Genomic DNA, 17,106 nt, shown 5'->3' with positions numbered 1-17,106 from the left:
ACACCCCGGGTTTTGCTCTGTCTGCAAAAAGGAGCCCTCACATAAGAAAAAAATGAAGGCAGAACTGCAGGGAGATACTGCAAACCCTACCAGATATGTCTTGATAATAAAACTCCATTATTTACCCTAAGGCCTTTTTAAACTTCTACGCCTGTGGCTCTTCACGTGGCAAGTTATGAAATTGGCTGCAGTATGGGATACGTGGTTGGGCCACATTTAAAAGGATGGGTATAAAATCCCCTAAAACCTTTAAACAGAAGAGTAGAAGTACGTTGTTAACGATCACTATGATTTGTGCTGCAGTATCACCTACAGACCCCAGCACACCCTGAGCACAGGCACAGAGGTGGGGGGAGAGCACCCGCCCCAGGTGCTGCCCGAGCTGCACGGGGCACAGACGTAGGGCAGGAGAAAAGCAGAATGATTCCCCTTGCAGAGAGAGAAGGAACTTTTTTTCTTAACAGGCACTGACGATGGGATCTCTCCTCTCTCTGCCTCTCTCTCCTTTTTCATGTTTTGTTCCCATCCACAGAAAGCCGCTCCAGCTGGCTGCAAAAAGAGAGTGTAAATAATTTGTTTGGTTGGCTCCTTTTGCAAATTACCCTGAGCCTCACACTCCAGTGCCTGCCTGTTGTTTCCCTTCCTGGCACCGTGTCAGCTCGTTGCAGGGATAAGCTCCCTCCCCATTGCAATCAGAACACACAGTAATTGCTCTCTCTCCACTCCTGTAAGGACAAAGCGGTGCGCAGAGGGATGTCTCGCCGCAGACACCGGCTCCCAGCCCTGAGCCGATACCAGCACTGCTCGCCCTGTGCGCGCATCAGCCGGGGCCCCGACTGCGGGGTTGTCGCTCCTGGGTGAAACCCCACTTGTTCATACTTGCCAAGGTGCCAAGGGGTTGGGACGGTGGCCCTGCCAGCCCCGGAGAGGCTACCCGCACCCTGTGTGCTGCCAGGGCCACCTGGGAAGCAGGGGACAGAGCCAGGCCCACGGGCAGCGGGTGCGGGGACACGTCCTCTGCAGCCACTGCCTTGCGGGGACACGTCCTCTGCAGCCACCGCCTGCCCAGAGCCCATGGCAGCAGTGCCTGGGGTTTGCCTGCAGAGACGGGGTGACACCAGTGGCACCAGAGCCCATTGGGCTGTGGCAATGCCGTGCACCCCCAGCCCATCGCTGCTCTGGCCCCGCGGTTGGTGTGGGGCTCAGCACGCAGCTGGGTTTGCTCCGGTTGGGTACGTTAAACACTCCGTGTTTTCCCGGGCTCCCGGGAGCTCCACCGGCTGCGTGTCCCACAGGCAAACCACCTGCACGCCAAAGCGAGCCAACGGAGCACAGCCTTCCCCAAAACCCACGGGTGGGGAGGCTGGGAGGAGGCTGTCATTGCTCCTCAGGAATTAATGAGGAAGAGCCAGAGAAGCGTATTTACTGGGAAATATGCCAGTCATTTCCCCCCGAGAATACATTATGCCACCTTCATCACACCAGGATATTTCAAGCTCGCCCGCCCATAAAGGAAACACATTCATCAGGGAGGAGCTGCTCAGGGGAAGAGCCCCAGTCCCAGCTCTCCGCTGCTGAGATGCGATTGCAAAGCAGCAAACCGTGCCAGCAGCCTGGCTGCTGATGGGAGCATCCTCCCTGGGACGGATGCTCATAGCACGTGTGGGCAGTGTCCCTGGGCAGGGTGGGCATCCTGCACCGTGCTGACCCTTAGCGTGCTCTGCTAACAGAGCACTGCTCTGCCAGCAGCTGAACCCTGGGCTCTCACCTCCACAGTCAGAGAGGTTAATTCTGGTGGTGCTGCAAAGCGTAGAGTGGAAAAGAAACAGCATCACAGCACGATTGTGTTTGAAACTAATCTGGACATCACATCTTTACCCCAACTCCTTCTCAAGAGCATGTCTAGCTCCCAAGTCAGACCAGGTTGTGCAGGACCTCATCCCATCAAGTGCTGAAAATCTCCAGGAAAAGGGCTTCCCCAGCTCCTTACACTGCCAAAAACTGAACAAGGGTCCTGATGCAGCATGTGCCCACCAGATTCCCATAGCTGGTTCAAAACAAAGCCTGCTAGCATGGACAAGCTCTGTGCTCCACTTCCCATCAGAAGGCAGGGAGGGAGGGAAGCGTCTGGGACATTTTCACTTCCACACACACCTTGGAAGCAGCAGCAGGTTCATGCAAAAAAGGGTTATTTATGAACTTGACTGGAGTTGTCCCAAACCCAGGCTCCCTGCAGCCCGGCATTTATCAGTGCTACAAGGATAAATGCAGCACTCCCGGATCCCACAATAAACGCAACCAGTTTTCTACTGACTCATCATGTCCCACAACAGCTGGTGAACACAAAAGGTGCGAACAAAAATTGTAGCAAGGACTGCAAGAGAGTTAAGGAAATCTCCAGCTCCGTCTGCAGTTTGAACAGTGACGGAGGTGATTATTAATTAATCATGCTCTTTGGGGATAAAGAACCAGTATAAGGACTAATTAAAAGAACACACAGTGGAGAGCAAAAGATTATTTATGATACCAGGTAACAGCCCTGCTACTTTTTCTCCCTTCCACAGGCCCAATGGGAAGGATTAACAGGACGAATTGTCTTTAATAAAACTAGTGGTTTACGGACAGATTTTGATTTGGATATCATCAGCCTCAAAGAAGATGGTCTCGAAAAGGTAGGCAGGGTTTGTCTTCTCTGCGTATAGCTTAGTCTAGCTCCGATACTCAGGCAACAGAGAAAATGGTCGGTGGTTGCATTGTTTCTAGGTTTTCTGGTTTTTATATAAAAAGATATTTACTTTGTGGGATTTCTCAGATCCTTTTCCATACCTCAACCATGACTCATGAGCCCCGAAGTGAGGTCTGTGGGATTACAGTTACTAGCTGAAGTGCTTGTGGCACTTCCCTGGGATAGTGCCACAAGCACTAGAAGCAGAAGAAAGTTTCTGGGCAGCCATTAACCCCTCCTTGCCCGGGCCAAAGGTGGAAGGAGTAAAGCCTGTCCCGCTCCTGTCTTGCTGGGCTTGCCTACAAAAGGTTGATTTTCCCCTGTGGAGGCAACAGCTCTTGAAAGCATCATCTCGGTGTGATTTCCCACAATGAAAATTGCCTAAGGCTTGGAAATGGCACCAGCTTATTACAGCCTCGATTTTGGAGGAGGATGCAGTGTGTATTTGTGTTATTTCTTTTCTGTGCTATCTAAGGGGCAATCAGAAAAAAAAAGCAAAGTGTGGTTTTGCCTGGCTGGCTGGAGGAGTCTCATTCGGCGGCCGTGTTTGCCTGGCCACCCAGGGGACATGGCACAAAGGCTGCAGCCTCAGATCCTCCTAATTAGTGCAAATCTCCTCTGGGTACAGAAACACAATGCTGACGTGCAAATCTGATTCTCAGGTGCTCATGGGGATTTAATTTCCTTTTCTTCAATTACTTTTTTTTTTTTAAAAAAAAAAAGGCAGTATGCAAAGCATTACAGCTCCTAGAAGGCAGTTTTCAAGGTGAGATCAGTTAATTTAAGACAAAAGAGAGCAGCGAGTGGCCTGAAGAGAACAAAGTGCTGCAGAGGGGACAGCTGGACCAACGGCGAGTGGTGCCCAGGGGCTGCGCTCTGTCCGGCTCCAAACGGCACGTGGGGCCACCGAGGGCTCCCGGAGCCTGACCCCTCCATGAGTGACACCGAGTCCCCGCTCTGCCAAAGGTCTGAGCGAGCTGGCTGCGGGGCAGCACATCCCTTTCCAGAGCAGAGCCTGCCTTCCGACAGGCACAAGGTGCCTACGGGGGCGAGTGCTGAGCCCGGTGACCTTTGGGCACGGCGACAGGTTCTGCTGCCGCGGGAAATGCCAGCCGGGAGCAGGAGAGGGAGTTTTCAATTAACCATGCAGCGAGTGGCCTGACGTGCACAGATGATTTCCCAGTTAAGGCTGGGGAATTAATCAGTCAGCACAGGTAGGCAGCCCCGGAGGCAGCAGTTTGATCAACCTCCCCGTTTGGAGGGGACGGATCCTGAACGGTGACACTCCCTGGGACAAACAACTTGACTTTCCATCCAACCCTTTTTTTACAGTTTGTTTTTCCTTCTCTTTGAAATAAATTGTTGCCACGCTTTCACACCACAGCAGTAGTTCTTTGCTTCATGTAAAAAATCTCAAGGTCACCACAGCACTCTCCTAGTGGGTATTTTTTAGTGTCAAATACAGAAGAAAGAAAACATTTCAAATAAACCCGATGACCTTCAGCCTCTGCTGCCATCAGCCAAGCCCGTGCAGGAAGGAGGCAGGAGAGGAACAGGGGAGACGCTGTCTTCTCACAAGAACTGAGCAGGAGATGGTCTTCATAGCTTGACTCCTTTTTTTACAAAATATTTTGTTTATAGAGTGTAAAATGAAAAAAACAACACATCTTTTTAGAGTACAGTGGCACCGACAGACTGCCAGAGAGCTGCGTTGGTGGAACTATAGAGAAATGTGCGAGTATCTGGGTACCACGTGCACCTAAATGTTTAAGTACAGGCACGATATCTATGTGTCAAACGACTGCTCCTCAGGTGTCCTGGAGAAGAGCTGGCACCAGCTGTATTTATTGCTATTGTGTGTCACATAAAGCCCACGGGAACCTGCCAAACCCTGATGCACACTCTGCACAGCCCTTCAAATTTGTCTCCAACAATTCAGAGATTTCATGGTTCCCACTATTTTTTAATTTTTTTTTTTTTTTTTTTGAAAGCTTCTTGTCAACTCTAGAGGGGTTTTAAAGTATCGATGTCAAATCTCTGGTGAAGCTCGGTTTCTGTCAATAGCTAATCTGAAATAACAAAATGCCAGCTACAAACAAATCCCACACGGATTGTGCATTATGTATAATAGCTTATGTTTGTTGAGCTTTAGGATTGAACTCCTGATCCTTATACCTCCCAGATGTTCCAGGGATTACAGGAGTATTAACTAAACCTAATTACATGTAGTTTGACTATCTGACTTGCACAGCTCTCTTAATGCACTTTTTCATTTTTCTTTCCTTTTTTAATATTTTAAACTGATTAATTCAATCTTAAGTGCCATGTATTTAATTTTCTTAAAGAAAACTTAGCAAGGCAGAGAGAACCGAGTCTGCAGAGCTGCTGGCAGGGGCCTTGTAGACTTGCTTCTCTTTTCCCATGCACAATAATAATCTTTTGACATTGCAGCTGTTGTGTGATCGAAAGGAGATACAGAGGATTGCTCAGGTTTTACCTGAAATATTTAGAGCCTTTCACAAAGTTCATGGAAACTCTTCCAGAATTTATGACTTTTTTTGCCAGGCAGCATTGCTCATTACAAAGTCTCTTTTCTGGGATGCAGTAAAACCCAGTTCTCTCCTTGGACTGCTGAAGAGCTTGAAGAATCCTAAAAATAGCAATAAATAAAATATGGGAAGCTCTTGGCTCCTCATGGGTTTGAGGTGTCTGCCTTTGGTTTCTCTCTGAGTCCCACCTCACAGTTTGACCCTACAGACAGATCGTTCTGTTCCCATTTCCATGTGGAGTTTTGGTTTTCCTCGCTGTCAGGCTGGCTGTACGGCCACCCCGCTCCTTCTGCTGGCAGCAATCCTGTATTCCTCCAGCCTTCCTGACATTTTATCTCACTGTCACAGTCCTTTAGCCAGCCCTGCCTTCAAAGTTTGCTCCAAAGCCTCCCCTGCACCGCAGAGATCAGGTTAACAGGCTTAGAGTTGCCCAGATGACTGCTCTTAAATAAAGACATGTTTTGGTATTTCTGGGTCAATAGACATCTTCAAAGTCTAGTAATTTATTTAAATTGACAGCTTAAGAAACAGAGAGCACCTCAAATTGATGAGGGATGTAACTGCACGTGCACGTGCCCGAGCCAGTCTGATGCCATTCCCTGCTCCAGGTTTGCTCCCAGGACTGAGACCTCCCATTGTGGTGGACTTCCCTGAAGGGTGACCAGGGCCCTTCCAAGGGGACCTGTTGGAAACACCCAGCTAGTCTGCCACAGTGCAGAGGACAGGAACGGTCCCTACCAGGGCTTTGCAGAGCTGGTCGAGTCCTTTTTAATTTTCCCTAACAAAGCAAATTAATGAGGAAATTAAAAAGAAAGAACATGGCCTCATATTTGTATTTGTTTTCTTTTGTTCTGCTTTACCCCTGCCCAGGGTTGACTCCTCAGCACAGGTGGATTGTTTGCTCTACACAGTACCTTTGCAAATTGTTCATTCAGCCCCTAAATTCCACTCACCATGGTCTGCTTCCGTGCACCTGCATCAGAGGGCAGCGCAAGGGTCACTTACACATGTGCAGCTGGAGTGACCTGCAACTGAAGGGTTAATGCACATCTCCTGTTTCGGTGATATGAGATGATAATTTCAGCTTTGCTGGTGTTTACTGTAGATGAAAGAACTGAGCTCCATTTTCCAGGCCAGGAGGATGCTGAGAGCAAGTGAGGAACGTAAGCCGGGTGTTCACGCATTCGTTTGCTTCCTTCGTTTCAGGTTGGAGCGTGGAGCCCTTCTGATGGTTTGAACATCACAGAAATTTCCAAAGGACGAGGCCCTAATGTCACAGACTCGCTGAGCAACAGATCTCTAATTGTCACCACAGTCCTGGTAGGAGATTGCAAGCCTTTTTCCTCCACCCACAAATCTCTGGGCTGTCTGCTATCTCTGAAAACTCACAGCATCCCAGTACAGACCTGCCACTCCCTCCAAATGCCGAGCAGGGGCACAGCAGGGCACTGTGATGCCCACACACCTGCACCTGCATGAGGTGACTGTGGCATTGCCCGATGCCACCGCTCCCAAGCGGGCTGCCAGCCAGCCCGTGGCGATGGTGAGGCTGGCAGGGGCCAGCTGGAACCGCGCGTGTTCCCCGTGCCCAGGAGGCTGCTGCTCGCCCAGGCTGAGCTCCTCCGCTTTGGCTGCCTGGCCAGGTCCCCGTCCCCCCTTGGTCCCTGCACACTGGGGGTGTGGGGGGTTTCTCTGTGCTGGGCTCCAGGAAAGCTCCGAGTCGCCCATTTACCATCAGCACCGGGCACGGTCAGATGGCTGGCACTGCCCACCCCAGACAGGACTGTTCTTCTTACAGAAGAAAACACCAAGAACAAGCAGAGACCCTGGCTTAGCTGTGACAATCGCGTTTCTTTCCCCCTCTTAGGTACCTATTTGATAAACTAGCTCAGAGTAATGCTGTTATTGAGCAAACCACAGTTGCTTAACGGGTCTCCTCCGCTTCCAACCGTCGCGCTGCGTTTTGTTCTCACGTTCGCTATTGGATTTGACGGCAGGCATCAGATCAGAATGAATTTTTATTTGCTAGCTAATGAATTATGACTAGTGGCATTGGTTTCTGTACGGCAGCATTACACAGCGCAGGCTCACGGCGTGTCACCGGGAGGCAACAGAAAGTATCAGCCCTTGGACAGCCCGGTTGTGGGTGAGCTGTCCAGGACACACCACATCCAGTTGCTCCCAGGTGAAGGCTCAGGACCAGCTCTAAGGGAACTGTGGCTGGATACAACTCACCAAAATTTATATAATGACTCCAGTTCCCTCCACTCTCTTTAATTAGAACTATGAGTAGCACATCAGGGAAAATTCCTGGGGTGGGACGGCTGGTAGCACTGGGGAGAAGGCTGGAGGGTTGGCAAGCAGAGCTGCCTGCTCCGAGAACTGGAGGAGCATCCAACCGTGGGCTGAAGCCAAGGGACAGCAGATTAATTCAGGGCTGGAATATCAGTGAAAGCTGTATGGACAGGACTGAGGGAAACCAGAAAAGATGCATCTTGTCAGGGGTAAGATGCGTGGCCAGAGCTGTGGAAATGTCTGGGTCTAGGGTGCGATAACCAGTGTCCCTCAAAGGCCACAGCATGATGCAAAATGATGGAGCCAGAAGGAGACCTGTCAGCCATCTGCCTTTGACGTGCCTTTTTCAGGCAGCATTTTCATCTCGTACTCCACGAGCATGTACAAATTAGATCATGTACAAGGCTGATATTAGTTGTCATTAATTGTGCCATTCCTTGGGCCTGCACACATGCCACAGGGTATCTCCCTGGAAACCACAGCTGTCCTGCAATCCCCTCGCCTGCAGGAGGGGGAAATGTGCTCAAACCCAAGTTCTGCAATAACTGCATTTTCATATACTGGATTCTAAAAACGAAAATACAACCCTAAATTTTATTTGCATTTGCAACACCCCTTTGTACTTCTGCACTGGTGTGAATGATTGTAGAAAAGCCATAGGAGGAACCTTGCAAAGGAAAAGCACGAAAGGTTATTTTTTCCCCTTTTGCTCATATTGCAGTGACTTGTTGGAAGAGAAATATTACCCCAGCAGCCAGCACCACTCTCCCCAAGCAATATGGGAACTGTGAAGTTATGAAATTGAGGGCACCTTCACTGAGAAATCGATTAGCAAACCGAGAGAGCTTGTGAATTGGATGTCTGGCCATTTTCAGTAATAAATTGTGAAATAGTCCGTGAATAAGTGGTTCACAGAGTTCAGAATTATCCCCTAGGAAATGTTTGAGACCTGGAGATACATTACTGAAGCGAGTGGCGTCCTAATGTTCAGTGCTTCGGCTGTTAAATATGTATGTAATCCCTACAGCGCTTCCCAAAATTAATAGTGCTTTATGGCTGCTCTGGAGCCAGTGTATTTATATCAAAATCCATAGATTCAGCTGATTCACAAACAAAGCCCTAATTCCAGAGAAGAAAGCCGAGGAGGCGGCCAGGGAGAGCAGGATTTAACAAAGCTGAGTGTGCCAAGCTAAACTCTATAGGCGTGATGTTATCAGTTCTGCTTTATAATTCTGCAAATCAAGCTCCACGTGCCCTCCCATCCCCTCCCTGCCCTGCTTTGAGGCCGAGCAGGAACCCCCTGCCCACCCGCCCCAGGGGTGGAGGCTGACAGGTCATACTGGGAGACAGGAGCTGCTGACCTCCAGGCTGGCACAGCCCAGCTCTGGGTCGCAACCCCCTCAGAGTGCCCACCTGAGGCAGCGTGTCTGCCCTCACCCTGCTGGGCATCCCAGCAGCACTCTAACTGGGACTCCAGACCTTCCCCTCCACGACTTCAAGCTCCCATCCCTGTGCAATACAGCGGGGATGCCAGCAATGCAGTTCACTCACCAGAGCAAAACGTCAGCCTTGCAGATGACAGAACAGTTTGGGCTGGAAGGGACCTTTCAAGGTCACCTAGTCCAACCCCCCTGCAGCAAGCAGGGACATCTTCAACCAGATCAGGTTGCTCAGAGCAGACGCCTTCCATTCAAGCCATGCATTAGCTGCTGTTGATATCCCATCCTCCCCTCGCCTTTGCCTGCTGCCCACCATCTTTTCCCATTTCCATCTGTCCTCTACACGTGTTCTCCCTCGGGCTCCCCAGTGTCCCTCGTCCTCGGTGACCGCCCAAGCCTGATATTCACCAAAGGGCTGTGCAGTTTGCCGTGTGTTTGCTAACTTCACCTGCCAGCTTCTGCTAGAGAGGCAGGGATCCACGGGGCAAAGCCTGCTCTAAAGCACTCTGTTAGTTATTTTTCACTTGTGCTGGTGCTTGGCACTGCTGTGATTACAGACGCCCCAACCTGCCCATGGCTGCCATAACCAGAGCAGACGGCAGAAACTCTCTGGGCAGCAGTAAGGCCCCATATCCCATCAGCCAGGGTTGGCCAAGAGGAAAGCAAACTCAACTGGGGAACGTTCTGGTCTGGCCACCAGCCACACACGGTTCCCTCACCCATGTTTAACCCGCCAGCCCCTCACTCGCTGCAGCTGCAGGGGAGGACAGGTCCCGCGGCGCAGGTCAGCTGCCTTTCTGCTGTGTGGGTCTTGGGGTTGAAGCTGTCCACCCCCATTTTATTGCTTCTCAACACTCTTCATTTTCAGAGCATGAAATGGTTATTTTTCTCCCTGAAATCCTACCAAATGGAAAACAGTTGGCTGCTCAGAAGAGACAAAATTAAATTTTGTGGGGTAAACAAGGTTGCTAATTAGCTGATGCGCTGTGCAAAGTTAATTTATTCCCAATGTGTCACGGTGCCAACCCTGCCTAAAGAGCCTGTGCCTCGTGGCTCAGGCTGACCCACAGGGGTGGCCTTGCCTCCAGTGGGAGCTGGGACCACAGCTGACCCTTAACGGGGACTTTCTGCCTTCCCATGTGCAGGAAGAGCCCTTTGTCATGTTCCGTAAATCCGACACGGCCCTGTTTGGGAACGACCGCTTTGAGGGTTACTGCATCGACCTCCTGAAGGAGCTGGCCATCATCCTGGGCTTCACCTACGAGATCCGGCTGGTGGAGGACGGGAAATACGGGGCACAGGACGAGAAGGGGCAGTGGAACGGCATGATCAAGGAACTCATCGACCATGTGAGTGAGGCGCGTCTGCGGTGGGTTTCTGCCCGGGGTGGGATGGGTGCCCGCTGCTCGCCGGCTCGGGACACCCACAGTGAGCTCCTAACCCTGCCTGGGCTCTACCTGCTTCATGCTGTTTGCCAGAAGAGTGTCTTTTTGTCATTTGGTGTTTCTGAGGATGCACATCCAGTACAGAAAGGGGCTCTGTGGCTGCTGCCCCTCAGCAGGACACAGGCTGGGAGGAGGGAAGAGGCTTCTCTGGGACCTCAAACGTGTCCCAGACACAGCTCAGCCCAATCCAGATGATGCATCCAGACTGCAAGAGCAGGTGTGCAGGGGACAGTTTAATATATACATATAACTTTTTATAAACACAGCTTATTTTCTAAAATCTCCTGGGACACGGAGCTCCCCCTGCAACAGAGCGGCTGTGCTTTTCCTTCTGTGCCACTTCCAAAAGCCCATTAAACACCAGAGAAACTGTCGAGGCAGCTTTACTCTCACAGCCGCCAAAAAGTCACCTAGTCTGAAACCTCTCCTCACAGCCAGAGGTTGCTGAGTTTCCTAATTAGGTATTTTGCCTCCAGCACATCCTGTGATCCCAGAAGCCCAGTTAGGGAGGTGAGGGAAGCTGCTGTTTTTATGAATCTCTCATTCCCAGAAAAAGGTCTCTGGAATAAAAGATCAGGACAAAATTAATCTAAGATCTCCACAGCACAGGCAGCAGTAAAAGCCATCCTAGAGCTGTAACGCAGCCTCTCTTGAATATCCCGCTCAAGGGGCGCAGCCCTTGGACCACCCCTCAAGTTCCTGGTTCCATTTTGAAAACATTGCCTAAGCAGAAAAGAGACAAAAATAATCCCACGTACGTAGCAGCTGTGATGCTCTTACAGTTCACGTGAGAAGAATGTATTTGCTGGGTGAGTCACTCCAGTAAATGAGCTTCGCTGTGAACAGAGACCATTGTCTGGTGGTGACACTGCGGAGCTGGGGCTCAGGGATCTGGGTTCTGTGTCCAGATTTGGCTCGTCTGCCCTAAATGACATTGGACAAGTTGTTTCTGTGCAATGCTTCCTCCATCTGTAAAGTGCAGATGACAATGATTGTGAGGGACAAAGTGATGCTGAATCAGTTTGGGAAGAGCGCTGTAGCCCTTAGATGCCTCACCCTGGAGAAGCGGGAAGCATGGCAAGGGCACACAAGGACAGCCCTCGGGGAGCAGGATGCTGTGCCACACAGGGAACATGCTACAGGCTCTGCAAACCTGCCTCCGTGGTTTTGCTTCCAGAAAACTCCACACAGCCCAAAACCCAGATTTCATAGTCTCTTACACAACAGCCTTGCTACGTCAGACAAGTGACACTCAGTGTCCCAGCAGAAGACTGGTGCTTTGTCACTCCAAGCGGTGTGTGTGACACAGATACAGAGCACAGGCTGTGATCCCCATCGGCGTGTGCCAGAACACAGCTCCTGCCGTCCCGCACCCGCTGCTGGGAGCAGAGTCTGGGGGCTCTCACCACAGAGCATCTGTAGTGTAGGGCTCTGAAGAAATAAATCACTCCAAAGCAGGAAATAAGATCCAGGAAATAGAAACACGACTATCATTTAGTCCAAACCGTGTCACTTCCAATGTCCTGCAGGATATTAGAGGGCTCTTGGGCGGCTTTCAGCCATTCCCAAAGCTGTGGTCAGCTAAAAGAGACAGAGAGAGACCAAGAAGAAGGTATGTGGAACAACCTCATTAAGTAACACTGAATTCATGGTCAACCTGCATTAAAGGATTTCTTGGTTCACCATTTAAAAAGCAAATTAACATATAGCAACAGAAAAGGACCAAACCCCCTCTCTTCTTGCAAGTTTTACTGTAGCATCAAGTTTGAACTCTGCTTTCTAACAGATGTGCCTGGGTGCACGCCTTGGAGTGATTTATAACCATTGCTCAAACCCCATACGAAGCCATTATTTTCTTTATCTGCATGTCATTGCTTTTTATAGCAGTGTTTATGTAAAGCATTAAAAAGTGAAACTGCAACCAGATGGGGCCCTTCCTCAGCAGCAAAGCGTCTTCAGAGCGTGTGGGGAAAGGAACAACTGATTGGCACTTTGCAATGGGAAAGTTCAAACTTATTTCACACCTCGTAGAAAAAGTGTTGGAGACAGCATTCAAACAGAGTTGTAGTGATGAAAACAGAGCTGCCCACACTGTGAGTTTGATATCTAGGCTGGCTTTCCTCCATGGTCAGTGTCTCATTCTCACAAAAGAATTGGGATCATTCAGGGGGGAAGCGTAAAGCAGGAAGGATTTTGTGAGGTCTGAACACCCCGGCCAGGATTAACTCTGCAGAAAGACTGGGCTTTGCTGGAGACCCAGTTAACTCAGGTGGGACTGGGACTAAGACCCCAGGGCTGTTGTGATGCCCAGCTTTGGTGGGCTGGGCTGACCTGCAGCCTTGGTTGGATGCGTAGGAGAGGGATCTCATGAGGGGAAGGAAGAGACTAAACCAGTGTCTGGTATCACCTGGAGGGGCTGAGAGCCATGGGAGCAGCAGATGCTGTGGGCCAGGAACAGCCTGATCCGAGGCTGAAATTCGGTGACAAGGAGATGGGCAAAGCAAGGGCAGCTCATCAGGGCAGGATGGACTTCTGCTGGGCTTGGAACTGCAGCCAGGGAGGAGCTGGGCACAGGTACCGGGCAGGGCAGCCGGGGTAGCTGCATCATTCTGGTGGTTCAGGGATGACAGTGCCTGTCACACAACCGTGTCAGCCACAGAACACATAACTGAGGGGCTGTTTACGCAGCGAGCTCCCACGGCTTGTTTTGGAGTCAGGCATCATCCTCCTTCCCCCTCCTCTCTGATCCAGACATGCCTGGCCATGGGCAGTAATGCCTCAGGCTATGATCCTTTGTAAAATTGCTTTGTTTCTTGTCTGGCCTTAAGCATAAACAGGAAAAGCAACAGCAGTGAGAACAGCTCACAGCATGACCCTGTCTTCCAGGTCCCCAGTAGCAGATCTGGAGAAGACAGCCTCATGCTGTTAGCTGCAAAAAGTCCTGCCCTGCTGCCCTTCATCGGCTGCTCATCCTTCATCACAAAAAAAAATCCCTATTTTGGAGGAGTTCAGCCCATTCCCTGGAGAACAAGACTCTCCTCACTGCAGCTGGTTGTTTCTTGTCACTCACCCTGGCCACTCCTGCAGAGGAGCCTCATCAGATGGGCCATGAAAGCTGAACTCACAACACTGGCATTTGGGGAGGTTTGGGGCACCCAGGTGACACAGAGAAGCTCCTGTGCCACACATCCATGATAAACAGGGAACCTGGAAACTGTCAGATCTCCTCCTTCCATCAATAGCCAACTGTTATTCATGTTTATTCATGGAAATTATTATTAATACAAACAAAACTACACTGTGCATTGTGGCCCATCCATTCTGATTTATAAATTCTAGTTGTCTGGCAAAATAATGCCTGCAAATCTTCCCTATTGTTTGTGGGCAGGATCACATAAAACCAGCAAAATGAGTTGTTCTGGACATTTTGCACAAAGTTGTTCACAAATAAAACTTGTCTTTTACTGAGACAGTTCATATCAAATTTCCATTCAATCTGAAACTTCGTGTGGGAATAAAAAAGGTATGAAAAATAACAGGGTTCCTAATGGAAATCCCTGCCAATGGTAACTATAGAGAAGATGTAATATCTACCCTTAGGGATGGTTTATGACAGCTGATTTAACACTTTCACAATAAATGGGCATTTATTGTCAGTAAATTCTTGCAGAAATACATACTGCACCACATTGCCACATTCCCATTGCTGTTCCTGCACTGGTGGATGTTTATTTCAAGTGCTGTGAGCTGGGGATTTGTTTGGAAGCCACTGGGCCAGGAATAGGAAAAAAAACAATTTCACGGGATAAAGTGTCCTCCATCTCTTGTTTATACACTGGAGAACTCGGCGTTAGGGAGGAGGTGGAAACAAACCAAAACAGCTGGCTGCACTTTCTCCTTTTGTGCTCAGCATCGTTAATTGGATGGATTCATATTCATCATGCTCAGCGATGCAGGTGATGGAAGCACACTGAAGTGTACGTCAGGAGCCCCGAGCTCTCCGCTTGCTTTTTTTAAGGGCAGGTAGTGCTGGAACAAGAAGTGATGGCTTTAAATTGGAAGAGGGGAGATGGAGATCTGAGGAAGAAATTCTTTGGTGTGAGGGTGGTGAGACACTGGAACAGGTTGCCCAGAGAAGCTGTGGCTGCTCCTCCCTGGAAGTGTTCAAGGCCAGGTTGGATGAGGCTTTGAGCAACCTGGTCTAGTGGAAGGTGTCCCTGCTGCTGGCAGGGGGGTTGGGACTGGATGAGCTTGAAGGTCCCTTCCAACCCAAACCAGCCTGTGATTCTGCAGGTCTCTCTGGACCTACTTTTCCCTCCCTTGGGTTGCTCACCTGCCAGTGATTCATCAGATAGTCTTGTCTCTAAAATTACAGCCATTCTCACGGGGATCCTATAGCCTTTGACATCCCATAGGTACAATTAATGGCAGTTCCCTCTCTGAGGAACTTCCCCAAAGAAAAGATTACAGAGCTTCATGGTCCTCATTCCTCCTGTTCAGCTTACAGCTAGGTTTTCCCTGATGACATCTGTTCTCAATTCACCACTGATATTAAATAAATTCATTGACAAAAATTATGTCTAAATTAGGACTGAGATGGTAGGAGCAGCCATTAAGAGCTGGAGTCAGACAATTAACACTGACCCCTCACATGTGGTGATGGGCTGAGGTGCATCTGGGATGCTGCCAGCCACGACCTCGCTCTCCTCAAGCATCACTTCTCACACCAAGTGCTTTCCTGTCCTTGGCCAGCCAGAGGGGAGGGCTGGGCACAGGGCTCTCAGCCAAGTGCTCCAACGCCTGCTCAAGCCACGGGCTGCAAGACAGACCAGCTGCCTCGGCTGTGCCCAGCCCCGTCATCCCCCAGTGCCCTGGGATGTCCGTGCCCAGGGACACCCCAGTGCCAGCTCTGCTGCAGGGGACGATGCAGCAAGAGGCAGGAGCGTGGCAGCACCCACTGGACCCGCGGGGGACCTCCCCTCACCAAGCCAGGCAGGGAGGGGAGCAGAGAGGGGACCTGAAGCAGGATAGTGGGAGCAGAAGAGCAAAAAAGTGCTGCAGCCCCAGCACCAATGGTGGTGGCAAACGAGAGATGAACGTGTCGATACTGCCAGACAGACACCTGAATAACAATTAAAGAAGTAAAATATGCACTATTTACCTGTCTCTCAGGCAACACACACATAATTAGTTTATGTAAATACCTAACTCAGATTGGCAAAATAAGCACAGAGGCAGCTTATTTTTGTGAATAAATATTTATCTTGGTGCTTGTGCTGTCTGTGGGCTCTGCTGGGACTGGCTGTCACACGCAGCCTTCCTCCAGTGCAGCATCTCCACAGTGACCCTGGCTGTGCAAGAGCCGTTCTGACCCACAGGCCACATTCCTGTGATAACTGAGAACTTGAAGATAAGACTTAGCATTTTCTGATAAAAGCCAAATATGTCTGCAAAGAACACGATCCTCCATCCACTGAACGCCCAGTGAACTCGCATCAGTTCCACCCAAGTGCAAATGCTGTAACACTGGGTGAATCAGGAGATTCAAACCCTTCGAGGTGTGTCAGAGAAGTGTCTGCATTTGGTGTGTAGCTACCCTGGCAAAATTCATCTTTTTGGCCTCAATTCAGCAGAACACTTAAGAACATATATAAGACTTGGAAGGCGTGTAAGCTCCAGTAAAACAGAAGCATGTGCTTAAGTGGTTTTGCTAGACAAGGGCCTTTAAGCCACTGGCACTTACTGTAATTCCTCATTTTTAATAAAACCCATCTTACTGTGGAACAGCATAAAAGTTGGGGCTGAGGGAAGGAAGCAGTCAGGGCTTGATAATTGACTTCCCCGTTTGTAATGTCAGAGCATGACAAATGAAAGCTTCACCCTTGGTGGATTTTGATTTAGATCCTCTCAGTCAGCAAACCCTTAATTAGAGGCCACCTTCAGAAAAATCTGCATTGATAAAAAGGATATCGAAGTGCAGCCCCGTACTGCCTTTAATAGCTCAGGACACCGCACCAGCCTGGGCTCCCTAATCCATGCTCCGTTCTGCTCGTGTGTGGCATTTACTGCCAAGGACACGGGGCTGTGATCAAATCACAGGAGCTGCTGAAATGACACAGTAAAATTTTATTTCTCCACTAAAAGCATTTTGATCCTTGGGCATCCATGTAGTTTTCTCTCTCTTCATTTTCTGTGGTAAAGCATAAACTCCTCGCTGTTATTTAGCTTGCTGCACCATTTTGACAAATTTGGCTTAGGATCTTTCAGACAGGCAGCAGCTACTGAGCACTGACCACAGAACTGCTCATTTGTTTCCTCCTTCAGAAAAATCCATAGCCAAATCCTTCAATATCTCCTCCAGTTTTCCCTGTTGAGTCAGGACACCCACACAGAAGTGATGGAGGAGCTAAACCCCTGCATTTCTTTTGCTATTTCTGCCTCGTAACTTTGGAGACTGATAAGCCAAATTCTCCAGTGCGCTGTAACCTGGGGAGAGTGGCCAGGCTGCAGACCTGCCAGGCTACAAACCAACCTGCTGGGCTACAAACCAACCTGTCAGGCTACAAACCAACCTGCTGGGCTCCAAACCAACTTGCCGGGCTACAAACCAACCTGTCAGGCTACAAACCAACCTGCCGGGCTACAAACCAACC

General features: G+C 49.8%; 1 protein-coding gene across 1 annotated transcript in view; it reads left to right on the top strand.

Annotated features, from left to right (window-relative positions):
- The window catches only part of LOC104521326 (glutamate receptor ionotropic, kainate 3), a 50,622-nt gene that overhangs the window by 13,716 nt on the left and 19,800 nt on the right, over positions 1–17,106 (top strand). Inside the window, exons 7-9 of the mRNA XM_010163289.2 lie at positions 2,565–2,672; positions 6,481–6,594; positions 10,154–10,357. Coding sequence (XP_010161591.2) covers positions 2,565–2,672; positions 6,481–6,594; positions 10,154–10,357 — 426 coding nt within the window. The remainder of the gene's footprint in view (positions 1–2,564; positions 2,673–6,480; positions 6,595–10,153; positions 10,358–17,106) is intronic.

Source organism: Antrostomus carolinensis, unplaced genomic scaffold (assembly GCF_000700745.2).
Source record: "Antrostomus carolinensis isolate BGI_N321 unplaced genomic scaffold, ASM70074v2 scaffold3550, whole genome shotgun sequence".
Lineage (NCBI taxonomy): Eukaryota > Metazoa > Chordata > Aves > Caprimulgiformes > Caprimulgidae > Antrostomus > Antrostomus carolinensis.
This window is presented reverse-complemented; position numbering and strand designations above follow the sequence as displayed.